The following is a 13,917-nucleotide window of genomic DNA, read 5'->3' as shown; positions in this document are numbered from 1 at the left end:
TAGAATATGAAGCTTGTTAGTAAAATTTCCGAAGGGAACTTTGGGGTGGTAACGAGGCTATTAGAGTTGGAGTCACAATAGTTCAGCCGTTTATCCACCCTGAGACCTCAAGCGACATGTCCGGGCTTAGCTGCACATCTGTAGAAGTGGGGACCATGATACCATCTCCCCAACAGGCCAGTTAGCAGGATGGAACAGACAGGAAGAATTTTGTAAACTCTAGGCGTTGTACCAATGTTTACTGTCATGCCAATGTTTTCTCTGAATGTGACATTAGGATCAAATTGAGTAGCCACCTTTTAGAAACAATTTAGATTTTCCTTTTAAAAGAAAGCCCTTAACCAGTTGACATTCATTCACATGTAATTTAGACAATAAACTTTAGAAAATGGGCTCTGCTGGTGAAATGTTGAACAAGGAAACCTACTTTCTCCTTGGATTTTTCACCTGGGTCCTTGCGAGTCCCCGTTTTAACAGCATCAGCCTCTTTATCTTTTAGATCTCACTTGCTGTTCGAGATGGTGCTAGCAAGCGGAAGCTAAATCCATACGACTCGTTAGCCTACCCCCTGCCGTATCTCCCATATCGAGTTGCTGATAGAGAGTGTCCTTAAAAAGAACAGCCTTCCGGTAGAGCCATAGGTAGCTGAACTAAGAACTCTCAACCCGTGAGGCGTCCTCTCCAGCTGACACCAAGGCTCGGAGAAGCTGGAGGAAGGTGCCTAACCTGGGGAACTACTAACCATCCTGTTAGGTATCGATCGGACCCTTTCAGCCCGTCCACCAGGTCACGTCCACTGTCCACCAGTTGTCTTACTGTGTTCTTCCTAAACCCGTAGCCCCTTAGCAGTGCTGTGTACACGTAACGGAGGTGGTTCTCTTGCGGCGTGTTGGTGGTGGGACCCTCGACAGTGCAAAGTCCTTCCTGGTTGGCCGTTATATTGTTCTCCTGTGTCTGTTCCAGCACTCGGGGATAAATAGTTCCAATGCAGAAGTGCTGGCTCTATTCAATGTGACTGAGGCGGATGCTGGGGAGTATATATGTAAGGTCTCCAATTATATAGGGCAGGCCAACCAGTCTGCCTGGCTCACAGTTCTGCCAAAACAGCAAGGTAACAATGTTTTTGTTTTTTGTTTTGTTTTTTTTTTTGTTTTCGTTTTTTTGTTTTGTTTTGTTTTGTTTTGTTTTTTTAAAGAAGGCTGGATATAGAAGCTGAAAAAACTTGGTGCTTTGGGAGACTGCAGGCAGCTTTATAGGGTGACTCTGTGGCCTCGGTATATTCATAATGATCTTTCTTTGGTGATGCAGCTGGTGCGATGCCAGCAGCCATGGAAAAATGCCCACAATGTTCAGAGCGCTTGCTCTAATTTCTTCTAGAGATTATCCACCCCCCTCGCCCCCCAACCTAGTTTTTAAGTCATTCCTTCTGGTTTATCTTGTTTGGGCTGCACATTTCCCATCCTTATGGCACATAAACACCATCTTAAACACACGTGTGCATGCCTGTTGAATTTGGGGCATTGCACATCGGCAGAACTCACACCTCCTTCTGCCCCAAATATCTAGAGAGATGTTGGCATGGCATTAATTTGTCCAACAAAGCATCATTTCCTTGGTTGTGTAACTGCAACTTACGCGATACTGCCCTTGACCTCGCTATCCCGAATTTGGGGGTAGTCTATTTAACGAATGTACTGCCGGAAGCTATCGAAGGCAGCCGGTTGACTTTCTTAGTTTGTCATGGTTCACATTCAAATGTTTGTATTAAAAAAAGAAAAAAGAAAAAAAGCCCAGTTTCTTTGCTCCCAAGATCATGCTTTCTTCCATTTTGTTTCGTCCAATGTAAGTCAGGATGGTCATGCGGGAGTGACAATCACCAGAGCCCGGCGACCAAGCTGGCCCTCCCTCCGAGCTGGTTCCCACAGGGCCAGAAGGATGTGCGAGATGTCCGCTTGGGCTCATCTGCAGTGTTGTGGTGTGCAGCACAGTCATTGAGACAGAACTTAGCTTTCCTCAAGGTGGGGGTCTGCAGCCAACAGAGCCAGAAGCCGGCTTGGACTTTTGGGTGCTCTGCTTTCGGAAGAGCACCCCAAACCCAGAGCCTAGCCCCGCCACGGCCGAGAGACCGGACCTCTGTGGGCTGATTTTTCCATGTGTTCGATCGCATGCATGTCTAGGTGGTGAAGCTGGTGTGGTGGCGGGCCTGTGGAGGTGAGCTGCTCGGTGTCATTCAGTGTCTCGGTTGTGGGCTTTCGTGGATGGGCCGCCGTCGGAATCTCCCGGTGGCCGGCACCCGCCGGGGCCCCCGGCGGACGCCTCGTGGTTCCGTGGCCCCCTCCACAACCATCCTGTGTCGTCTAGCCTTTTCTCTTGCTTCCCTTGTTTTCTAGGCCGCCGGTGTTAACACCACGGACAAAGAGATTGAGGTTCTCTATATTCGGAATGTAACTTTTGAGGATGCTGGGGAATATACGTGCTTGGCGGGTAATTCTATTGGGATATCCTTTCACTCTGCATGGTTGACAGTGCTGCCAGGTATATACTGCTCTTTCTCTCCGTGGTTTTTTTTTTTTTTTTTTTCCCTTTTCGTGGTTGATTGCTATAAAATTAACACAGCTTCTGTTCTCAGAAATGGCCCCTTTTATCCTTGCATAGAGATTTTAAAACATGTTTAAAATCATCCCCGAGGGGGTAAGAAAGTTGCATTGGAAATTCGCTTACAATGAGATTCGCCCACTCGCATTTACGATCAAGTGGAATGTCATCCTTAAAACCCAAACAGATCTTAACGTTTTTAGCGAGTCATGGAGTCAGTGTATCAGTTCACCCACTCCTATTTCTCTCGAAGCCGAAATTACTTTGTAAAATTCAAAGTAATTTTTGCTCCTTCCAAATTCCATTTTGCCAAAGTCCCACACGTTCTCGTCTCCAAGGCTCTGTTTTTACCGAGGGGTAAATAGATCACCGTGCATCGAGGTGCCCGGGGAGGATACCTCTGCATGCAGCGTGTACAGAAGCCGTGTGGCACCTCCCTTGGGAATCGGTGGCTTGCTGCATGTGGCGGTAGAATGGACTGTCCGTTGACTTTTCCTGCAATGCATGCTCTCGCCATCGTGGCCTTGATGTTCTTTCTGCTCTGCAGAGAAATCAACATCAGGGAAGCCCTGTTGCTTAAAGATGGCCGCCGTCTGCATCTTTAACCGGTCTCTCTATCCTGCTCACACTTTCTTGAAAATCACTGTCTGCCTTGATGTATCTGCCGCTGTGCCATGTCCTTGGAAACTGCGTAGACTGTGGTTTGCTAGCTCATGATGTTCCACGCCAGTCATTAATTCCTTATTTTTAGACGATGGTGCCTACCTGCATGCTTATTTTATTCTCTAGTAAAAATAAATGGATCATTTCATTTTGTGCTGTGCTGCTGAGAGTTTTGACTGTCTTGCAAGTATTTTTCCGATGAAAATGTCTAAGCCTTAAATACCAGCATTGCATCCATTTTCCTTTTGTTGCGAGTCTGCTCTACGAGTATTTGCTTTGAAATGATGAGATGCTTGTTACGTTGAGCTTGCTTTTACCTGCGGTACTGCCTTCTGCAAGTGCCTAACTGGCACTTCGTAACCGATTTGCCTGACAGTACTAGCCCATTAACTAAGAATGCGTTTTGAGAAAAATACGATTTGGAAATACACTGCCTATAGATTGACTGTTGAGGACTAAAGCAGACATTATTGGAAGTTGATGCAAGAACGTGCTAACTTAAGTAATTTTATGTATCCTCACATGCCATACCACTTCTATTTTTTCTTTAAAAGTCGTAATGATGTATCAGTATAACCAGATGCATACCAATTTAAATGGATATTGATTAAAGAATATTATAAATGTTTTGTGGTATGGACATAATGATCCTATATGACAAACAACTCAGTCTTTATAGTAAAAGCATTCGTTTATTTAGTTGGATGATATGCTGGACCATATTAAGAAATGTGACCCTTTTTCGGGCCAGCCTACTCGATGAATATTTATTTCCTGTCATGTGGGAACTGTGTTCCTCTGGGGTAAATCACCCTGTCGTATCTTCCTTTGGAAGAGCTTACTCAGATAAGACTGAGGCACCGTCCCTTCAGAAACAAAAGACCATATAGGAAGACAGCCCTTTTGTCACGGGTATGGTTGCCTGTCCTATTCTGCCCCCATGGCTAACAGAATGTGGACTCGGAGCCTGCCCTCTGTGACTCGGCGGCAGCCGATCCATCACGGTCACCGGCTTGCAGAGGTCCACTGAGGCTAGCGATAGGGACCGCCTGGGCCCTGGCAGTAAAGCGAGGAGCCCTCGGGCCTTCCCCTTCCTTTGGGAGAGGGGCATGGCAGGCCCGTGGCCCACGCCACCCTGCTGCTTTGAGTCATCGGGAAGCCCATCCTTGTGAATGGTTATCGCCTTTTGATTCCTCAGTCTCGTGTCCTAACTCTGTGGCCTGCTTATCTGTTCCTCCCCTGTGATCTACAACCCAGCTCCCGTAAGAGAAAAGGAGATTACGACTTCCCCAGACTACCTGGAGATAGCCATTTACTGCATAGGGGTCTTCTTAATTGCCTGCATGGTGGTGACAGTCATCGTGTGCAGAATGAAGACCACGACCAAGAAGCCAGACTTCAGCAGCCAGCCGGCCGTGCACAAGCTGACCAAGCGCATCCCTTTGCGGAGACAGGTAACAGAAAGTAGATAAAGAGTTTGAAGAAACTTACTCGTCGCTCGTGCCCCAGCCAGCTCTCGGGTCTCTCTCCCTCTGCTCCGATGCTACTTCTGTGACTGTCACGGGGCTGGCAGTACCGACGTGCCTCTTAGTGGCCGTCCAGCTAGTGTTTGGGGCTTGGAGAGTCAAGTCCTGGTGCATTGATGGGGTCAATCAAGTCAAGTTCCAGGTCAAGAAAGCACAAGGGTGTGAGGCTCAGCCAATCAGCATGACGGATGTAACGCAGGGAGGCGGAGCCCTGGTGGTTTTCATGAGACTCAGGCGCAGCGGTCTCTTTGAAGCACAGGCCACTTTTGTCCCCTGTGATTTAAAGCTTTTTTTTCGAGGCAGGCTTTTGCCACTAGTTGGAAAGGGACTCTAGTTCTCTTTGATTTATTTTTCAAAATCAAGCTCAAAAACCTATGCCCTGGAGGTAAATCTGAGCTATGACTTGATTTAAACTGGCCCAGGATGTCTTTCCAAGCTGGATTTTGGCTCGACCTCTCTTGATTCTTAAAATAGAATTACATGCACACATCATGTTATTGTTAGTCATTCTCAAGTGTGGCCATGGGGCCGGTCCTAGAATGATTTCTCTATTGAACAGGCAACAGATTTTTGTTAACCTTGCACTTGGTCTTCGGTGGTTCCTTGTGGTTTGTCTGCGCCTCCTGATTGGCTTAATTTTGCTTTGGGGGGTATGGGGCGAGACAGGGCCTACACCTCTGCCTTAAATCAAAGCCCTGCAAAGTTGAATGGGACAGGAAATGTGTTGTTGTCTCTTTTTATTTTCTGATCATGAAGATGGAAGGAGAAGGCAGATGTGAATGCAAGATGTTTACAAGGCTATTTGGAACTTGTAGAACTTACAGGACACTCGTTAAAATGGCAGATTTCTTCATCTCAGTCCCAGAGGCTGTGGTTCGGTAGGTCTTGAGTGGGGCCGGGAGTCTGCTTTTCAAACAAGCCCTCGGGTGATTCGAAGTGCACTTTGAGAAACGCTGGGTTGATCCCAGCCTCGCCCCTCCTGTGACGTGAGGCGGCCGTAGCATTCTCCGCACGAGGCGCTAGGGAGGGTTGGGAACCAGCCGGTCAGCAGCCGTTTTGGCACGGATCTGGCTGTTTCCAGCCCAGCTCCAAACTCTGGGCTGAGGAGATCCTCGCTGATTTCTTTGAAGCCACGTTCCAAGCGGGGCTTTCTCCGTGGGGGGCGAGGGCCAGCGTTTGGCATGCGCGTCGCGGGCAGGTGAATGCTCACATTGTATTTGGAGTGAGCGAGTAAAGATGTCTACTGGGTTGCTCCCACCACCAGGAATTCTGTTGTAGAGGCAACGATGGGCCCGCCAGTCCTAAGGTCGACTCTCTGACCTAGCCAGTGACCTCTGGTTGGTCTAGACACCCCCCAGTCCCCTCCTTTCCAGTAACCTCTGGGTGCTTCTTATAGCCACCATCTTGACAAACCTGGCCTTAGGGAACTGAGAGAGAGGGTAGTGCTACCATTTCTTTTTTTTTTTTTTCCTTTTCTCTAATAGGGGAAAAATGCTACCTTCTGGAGGAAACCTGTAATTTGGTCTAGCTAGATCATTGTCCGTAATTATTTCTCCATCTTTTTTTTTTCTGTAGCTGTTACAATGCTCTTCTTTTTACTCACTATAAAGGAGGCAGATGCCTTCAAAATCCTCTCGACTCAACCCTCGTCATCTCGTTCTTGTTTGCCGTCGGCCGACCGGCCTTTCTCATCTCCACCTAGGTCGGTCACTTTTCCCACACTGCCAAGTGCAGCGGAAAAGGACGTTAGGATTCCTCCTCCCGCGTTCTCCCTCCTCCCTTCCTTTGTTCGTGGTGATCTTCCGAGCGCTCGGTCTCACCTAGGCTCCAGGTAAGGCGCGGCCTGTCACCGTGACCGGTGTTACTGAGTGGGAGGCCTCGCGCGACGTGTAGCCGCTTTGTGTTTCTGTAGGGTCAGGTAGTTTGAGAGCGACACAGAGGCAAGCGGGCAAATAACCAACCGGCCCCCTGCAGAAATGAATCTGAGAGAGTGACTCGTTCAGGGGAGCGCCGGTACACCCCAGCCCCTCGCGTGTGTCACAACGGGGTGTGCGCTTCTGCACGAGGAGCACCGGGCCAGAAAGCCCCGTCCCTTTGGCGGAGGAGATGCCTATCAGGTGTCTGGATGAGAGTGGGTTATTGGGCTGTCGCTGGAATGACATCGCCAGAAAGGCCGGCAGGCATGCCGACGAAAGAGAAAATTCCTCAGGGATGCCAGGGATGCCTTGACTGGGGGACAGGTGAGCCTGTAATCAGATGCCTTGAGGTTGGCTTGTCCCTAGGCGTTTGTGAGGCCGCTCCTCATGCTGCACTTACACAGCGTCCTCCAGGGCACAGGTGGCCCTCAGCAGCTTCGTGGCGGAGTCTGAATGTGACCTCGTTGGCCCTGACCTTCCCCCGACACGCATCATACAGCATTTCACGCAGCTTAGTCGATTCTCGTTTTCAGAACAAGAGAAGTTGTTGTTTTTTTTTTTTTTTCCCTTGATCCCATTGTGAGTTTTTCCTTCTTGACATTTATTAATCTGTGCTGGACTTACCGGTGCAAGACAGACATTTCAGTTTGTTTATTTATTTATTTTGGCTGAAAAATTTTTTCTTCGGTGCCTAGGAAGAAGCTCCTTGTGATCTTTTCCCAGGAACCCTGAGGTTTTTTGAGACCCTCGATGGGCTTTGAGACTTGGAGGGTAGGGAGCCACTCTTGGTGGGGAGGTGGGTGGTGCTTGGTGGCGCCTCCCTCTGTCCCTTGGCAGGAGTGCACCCCATTCAGGGCCGGGGCTCAGACCCTGTGCTGGCCGCTTGCCCATCTGCTCGCACTCCTTTGCCAGGGTGGGGCATCTTTGCGAGCTCGTCGGCTCTCGCATGCATCTCTGGGGCTGTGAGTGGACAGAGTGGCCGTTGCGAAGCAGCCTTTGCACATCCGTGAGTTACAGAGAGGGCTTCGGTCTCTGTGTTTTGCACGGATCAGCAGGGCGGAGGAGGGGCTGCAGAGGGATTTGGTTCAGGAGGCATGCATCATTGCTGGGCTCGTCGAATCAGTTTTTCAGTGCGTACATCCGGATGGTTCTTTCTGGGGCCGGAAGCACATCCACGAGGTGGCACAGCTCCACAGAAGGGCGTGCCCGTCTCCCAGGTGGGCAGACACACACGTGTGCAGTGCACACCCTCCCGCCGCCGCCGGCGTCTCAGAGGGGGCTGCAGGGATTCTTTTGCTCACTTTAGTTTCACCCTCCTGGTTGCCGGTACAGGTAGATGGAAAACCAGAGGAAAATCAAGGCCAGTCAAGGTCACGTTTCATGACAATATCTTCGAGGCAAGCGGCACGTCCCCAAGGATGTCATTCACAGGAACAAGATGAGGGGGGCGTGGGGGCGTGTGCAATTCAGGAGCCAGGTCTGGGGTCCGTGCGTTCATGGAGATTAAACACACTGAATTCTGTTCGCTGGAGCCTCAGGCCACAGCTAGACGCTCCTCTGCCGCCTGGCAGCTGAACGTCATGATCTGGGAACATTTTCCGTAGTTTGGTCGGTCAGTCACATGGCCTAATGAAAGCTCACCGGTTCCAGAAAACATTCGGGTAATTAGAACGGTCATGGATGGCTTAATTGGAGCCGGGCCCTTTGTGGGGGCACCTCGTCCTCCCTGGTCCCCATCTGGTGGTTCTCAGCCTTCGAGAGATACGACAGTTTGACTGTGGTCCGACTTGGCTTTTGGCTGATGTGATTTTCTAAGAAGAACCAGCCCCTCCAGGACTGGCGAGCCATCGTTCTGATGGGTTTTCTCCAAGCCTTGGGAGGATGTTTGGGGGAGGCAGACCGTTGCTAACGGAGACAAGTGAGGGTCTGGTAAACTACCTCATTACCTACCTACATTGCATTATTGAGGGGAAACCCGAGCAAGCCCTTAGACCTTTATCTCAGCCACGGCTTGAGGTGGTGAGAACATTTCGTTTGGCTGGAGGGCAGTGGCGGGCAGGTCCAGAGCCTTCTCTTCGGGGTTGGGAACGTGGAGTCACAGTCTCTCAGAGTCTAGCTGTGGTCTAGGGGTGTTTGTCCGTGCTCAGGAGTCAACACACAACATTCGTCGCCCCTGGCGTGGCACCTTTGCTTTTGCCTGCTCCGTTCTCTGCGAAGTCCCTGGCCGTTGTTCAGTCTAATCTAGTAGAAAGAGAGAACACGATGTCATGGTGGCCCTTTAAAAGAAATGGGGGGGGGGGAACACTTCCTTTGCTTCATCTCCCACAGGTACTGTGGACATAGACAAAAAGCACAGTTAGTTAAAAGTTTGGTTTACGGCGCATGGTAAATCGATTCTGGAAGGTGAGGAAGCCGAATCGAGACTGAAAATACACACTAAGGAAGTGCCCCTGCCACCGCCCTGGGGCGGGAGGACGGCTTACGAGTGTGCAAGCATTTATTGTTTATAAATAACTTAATTATCACCATCCACGGAATATTTTTAAATTAGGTAAACAGGAAACCCTGGAATTGAAAAAACGTAGCTGATAGAGAAGATGATGATTTTGTGCAAAAAAAAAAAAAAAAAAAAAAAAAAGAATTAAGTGATCATCTGAGAGTGCTGAGTACGTCCCCGAGTTTGAAGGTGGGCAGTGGGCTCCCTCCATGGGCGTGGTCTGGAGGAAGGATGTCCCAGCGGCACATGGCATTCGAAACATGCAAGAATCGCCTGCAAGATGTCCAGCCAAGCCCTGGAAACGTGTGAGCTCTCAGAGCAAAATGGAGTGAAGAGAAAGCCAGTCATACTTTACAGTCCCAGAGGGGATTTTAAAAGCATAGTAAAAATGCATGTAGGTAAAATTAAGATATACCTCCGTAGACAGAGCAATCGAATTCTGTAGTTTCTTACACTTTTGACATTTTCTTACCTTTTTTTCCCCTTTCTTGTTTTTCACAAAAATATTTTCCAGATTTTTTTTTATATTGAATCTAAAGCCTTTACACGTAATCTGAACCAAATTTCCATAAGTGATCCTTTTTGTAAACACGATTTAAAAATTTTAATAATAATGACAGAACAAAGCTGGTAAAGGTTTTCCATTTTAAAAGCTTTCACATGAGAGTCTTAGACACTGGCAGAAGATGTATGTGTGTGTGAACTTTTGCACAGGTTTGTGGGTGAAGATTTCTTTTGGGTCATAGGTTAGCTGCAGAGCACTTAACTTCTGACTCTTTAGTTTTTCTGTTCTTAAGCTGCCTCTGAGCCATATTTGTCATAGTCCCCAGGTCCTCTGTCCCCTGATCTTTGGATGCTTTATTTCTTGGGTTTGTTCTTTTGTTCGCTGGAGCCTCAGGCCATTCTGGCTGTGAGCAGGTCTCATCATCCAAGCCAGGAAGGCAGATCCTGTTCTGCAGTCAGGCTTTAGGGCCGGCGGGTGTTTTTCCTTTCCCATGGCGCACAGTATGACAGCATCTCACATATAAAACAACCCCTAGGCTCCACGTGCTCCAGGTTCTGCAGAGGGAGGTGCCGTCTTAAGCTCCCTTGGACCTGGGCAGCAAATCATTCTAAAAAGGTGCTAAGAAAAACGATCGTGGTGTTGGTAGCAAATGAACGCTTGGCAAGTGCCAGACTCAGCACTAAACGCTGTGCGGGTGTGTGACCTCATTTCATCCTCATAGTAAGGTGACTGTGCAGTGGGAACCGATTCAGTTTCCCACAGTCAGTGAGTGTTGGAACCGGGGTGGGGACCCCGACAGTCAGACCGTGGCACGGGTGCAGTTGGTCAGGATGCTGCCACCGACACATTTATGGGGTCCCACCCCATAAATGATTAGCAGAGATGCCACAAAGCTCCGCCTGGCAGCGGCGGGGAGGGGCAGAAGCCGGGGTCTCGTGTTTTTTTAACTTGTTGAGAAGTCAGTGTATTTCAGGCACGTGCTCTTCATTTCCTTTTCCCCAAGACGTGCCTCCGTTCAGATCCTCATTCTTCTAAAAAAATATTTTTAATGTTAAAGAATTCACTTTTTTTTTTTTCTTAATGTGAAAGAGATACGTAAGCATTGGTTATAAAATTCAGATGGTCTGGAAAGTTCTGAAGTAAGGGGCATAGTCTACCCCCTCCTTCAACTCCTAATCTCTCTATCCAAAAGCGTTCAGTCTCCTGTGCATCCTTCCTGAAAAACTCTGAAGGGCCCGTGTTCTCCCGCCGCGCCGTGGGAGGCTGCTGTCCTCCGGTGTATCCTGCACGCCTTGCTGAGGGGAGGGCGTTTTTTGAGGACAAGGCTCGAAAGCCAGACACGGCTCTTCAGGAAGAACCGTGACCCCCGTTTTTTTCCCCACGGGGTTTTTCCTCTCCGTTGACCACTGTGCACCATGCCCTGATGTTCTGGGAATTCTGCGGGCCCAGTGCTGGCGGCCACGCTGCTGGCCTTGAGGATGTCCTGGCTTTGGAACCTGCCAGACCTCAGTCTCATGGGGCCTGCCTTGTCTCATTGCTGACTTTCTAGATCTTCTTGCCTGTGATCGTCAAGCACTACGGTCCCAAAGCAATGAGCGGGGATTTTTGCCTCTTCACGTGGGAGAACTTTCCAGAAGATTTTTTGGCCTTTGAGAACACCAGACTCCTTTTGCATGCATATAGCGCATGGCCCTGACACTGGGCATTAGGGTTTGGGGAAGTATCTTCAGCCCAACCTGTTCCTGACTCTGAGCGCTTCTCTGTGTCTGGACCTTTGGGCACTTGTGTGGTCGGTGGAGACTGCAGGCCTCTGGTGGGCCTGGCAGCCGAGGTCAGCGACCCCAGTGAGAGCAGGCCCGTTGGGGTCTGTGGAGGGCGGGGTCCCTGCCTAGTCCATGTCACTAGTGGGGAGGCAGGGGACCACAGTCACCTTTTTGTCTTTTCGTCCTTGCTGCCGCCATTTGTCTGTGTGGCCCAGACAGTTTGGTGTGAGACCCCAGCTTCTTGGAGCCTAACCTCTCCATGAGGCCTCTCTCAGCTCCAAAATTAGATTCTTCAGTTTTTTTTTTTTTTTTTTTAATTATGTTACTCATGGTGAACATTGCTCATATTTTCTACATAAATAAAATATAAGAGTAACTCACTCTGCCAAAAAGGCTTCTCAGAGGCTCAGAAATGTATTCATTTTAAAAGATAGTAGACATTTTGCCTTCAAAATTGCCTACTTCTTGATTTTAATACCAGAACCAGTTTCCTATTTGTAAAGCAATTTTCCTCCCATCCGTTCTCGGTCACCTTCTCAAGGTTTTCAGGGAAGGGCAGCCTGGGCTTATGAAGGAGAGAACCAAGGATTTCTGACTAGGATGGTTTCGAGGAAGCGCAGGTCTGCAGGTCCCCGTGGGGAGGGGCCAGCCTCCGCCTTCTGAAAGTTCATCCTGATGGTTCGTCTGTACCCAGTCTTTGTAATTGCAGCGGGGGATGCGGGTTGACTTGTGCAGTCACACAGGGAACAGGACCGAGGTGGGCTGGCGGGCTGCTTTGCTGGGTCACGTCGAACCCCTGTTCCAACTGCCTTAGGCCAGAGTCTTGTTCGTGGCTCACAGGTGAGGCGGTGGTCGGCCATGCCGTGTGTGGACCGGGTTGTGCAGTAATCTCAAGGTGGCCTTCAGGTGGGCTCTGCATGTGCTTTCCTTCGTAGAGTTCAGCACGAGGAAGATGTTCTATTTAAGAAACGACCATGGTGTCAGACACAGGCCGAAGCGGGTCGGGGTCAGTGGGAAGCGTCAGCAAAGCCCCAATGTGCTGCCCTCCCTGCCCGTGTGACAATGAAGAAAGGTGTATTTTTCTTTCCCTTGACTCTTTGTCCCACGTATTCAATCCCCTGGCTTCTGAAACTGAACTTGACAAGAGGCAGTCGATTTTCACCGCATGGCCTGGGCATTGACCGGTTCCCAGCAGGACTGGGGAGAAGCAGGCGTGGCCCCCCGTGCCTGGGTCTCGGGCGAAAGGCGCTCGTCGCTGTTGGAATGCTTCTCACACTCAAACCCTAGAGCCGGTTCCTGGAGATATAATCTTTCCATTTCAGAAGACAAAAACTGTCGAAGAGCTGATTGTCCCAAAGTCTTCATGTCATAATAAGCACATTGTTTCGTGATCTGAGCTGGTTTGCACAGAGATTGATTATTTGGGGATCCAGAACAGGTAATACCTTAGGCAGCAGAGAAGCCCGTGGAATCTGTCTCTCTGTCCGCAAGTAACTGTGGTGAGGAGTTAGGACAGAAAGAAGACTCATAGTTTGACCAGGCACTGTCTACAAATGTATGAAAACCTGGTCTCAGGAACAGGTAATTTGGGCGAAGTCTAGTACTGCATAGACAGGAAGACAGAGGACGTGGAACCGGGTGGTTTGGGTACTTAAGTCGCGACTTCAGCCAACCCCCACTTTTTTTCCTTCCTGAGAGCTGACCATCTGGCTGGGCTCTGGCCGGCTTCCAGCCTTTTCAGGTGGAGCCAGGATCACATCTGTGTCTTTGCATTTTGTATCCAGGTTTCTGCTGAGTCCAGCTCTTCCATGAACTCCAACACACCACTGGTGCGGATAACAACACGCCTGTCCTCAACAGCAGACACCCCCATGCTGGCAGGGGTGTCTGAGTATGAACTACCGGAAGACCCCAAATGGGAGTTTCCAAGAGATAAGTGAGTACTTCTGTCGGGCATGGCCCCGAATGGAGACTTAGGTATGAATGGGGATCTTGGAGAGACATTTTCTTGTTATGACCCTTAACTGCAAAGGTCTTGCTTTGATGATGTCAGCGGGAGTGAGCGACATGGCATTTCTAGATATCTAACTCCTGGAAAATAAAGGAAGGGATTCTTTCTCTCTAAAAAAATATAGTTCTTTTAAAACAGCTACTAAGCCATCCATGGCTGGTCCCCAAATAAGATGGAACCTTGTTAGCATTTTAAAAAAACTTTCCAGACAATTCAAACACAGTCAAATGGAATAAAAGTGGAATCATCCCATTTATAAAACAGAACTGACATTTCATACTCTGGTTACTGGAATATGACTGTTCTGTTATTTATTTCTTTTGAGAAATTAGGTATAGGATATAAGTCGTCTTAAGAATTTCTACTCAGTGTTGCTGTTTTTAGTCATTATTAATGTAATAAATATCGGCTGAAGCACTTCAGATATGGCACCTGACCTCA

General features: G+C 49.0%; 1 protein-coding gene across 15 annotated transcripts in view; it reads left to right on the top strand.

Moving 5' to 3' along the window:
- FGFR2 (fibroblast growth factor receptor 2) overlaps positions 1-13,917 on the top strand; it is a 97,905-nt gene that overhangs the window by 62,129 nt on the left and 21,859 nt on the right. For 6 of the 15 annotated variants that reach the window (XM_016149102.2, XM_016149095.2, XM_016149103.2 and 3 more), the window contains 3 exons: positions 964-1,111; positions 4,516-4,718; positions 13,250-13,401. In XM_016149102.2, the coding sequence (XP_016004588.2) occupies positions 964-1,111; positions 4,516-4,718; positions 13,250-13,401 (503 nt within the window). Of the gene's footprint in view, positions 1-963; positions 1,112-2,390; positions 2,536-4,515; positions 4,719-13,249; positions 13,402-13,917 lie in introns of all 15 variants that reach the window. The other 9 variants (XM_016149101.2, XM_016149107.2, XM_036222242.1 and 6 more) reach the window with 4 other exon arrangements.

Source organism: Rousettus aegyptiacus, unplaced genomic scaffold, assembly GCF_014176215.1.
Source record: "Rousettus aegyptiacus isolate mRouAeg1 unplaced genomic scaffold, mRouAeg1.p scaffold_m13_p_6, whole genome shotgun sequence".
In the NCBI taxonomy this organism is placed as follows: Eukaryota; Metazoa; Chordata; class Mammalia; order Chiroptera; family Pteropodidae; genus Rousettus; species Rousettus aegyptiacus.
This window is presented reverse-complemented; position numbering and strand designations above follow the sequence as displayed.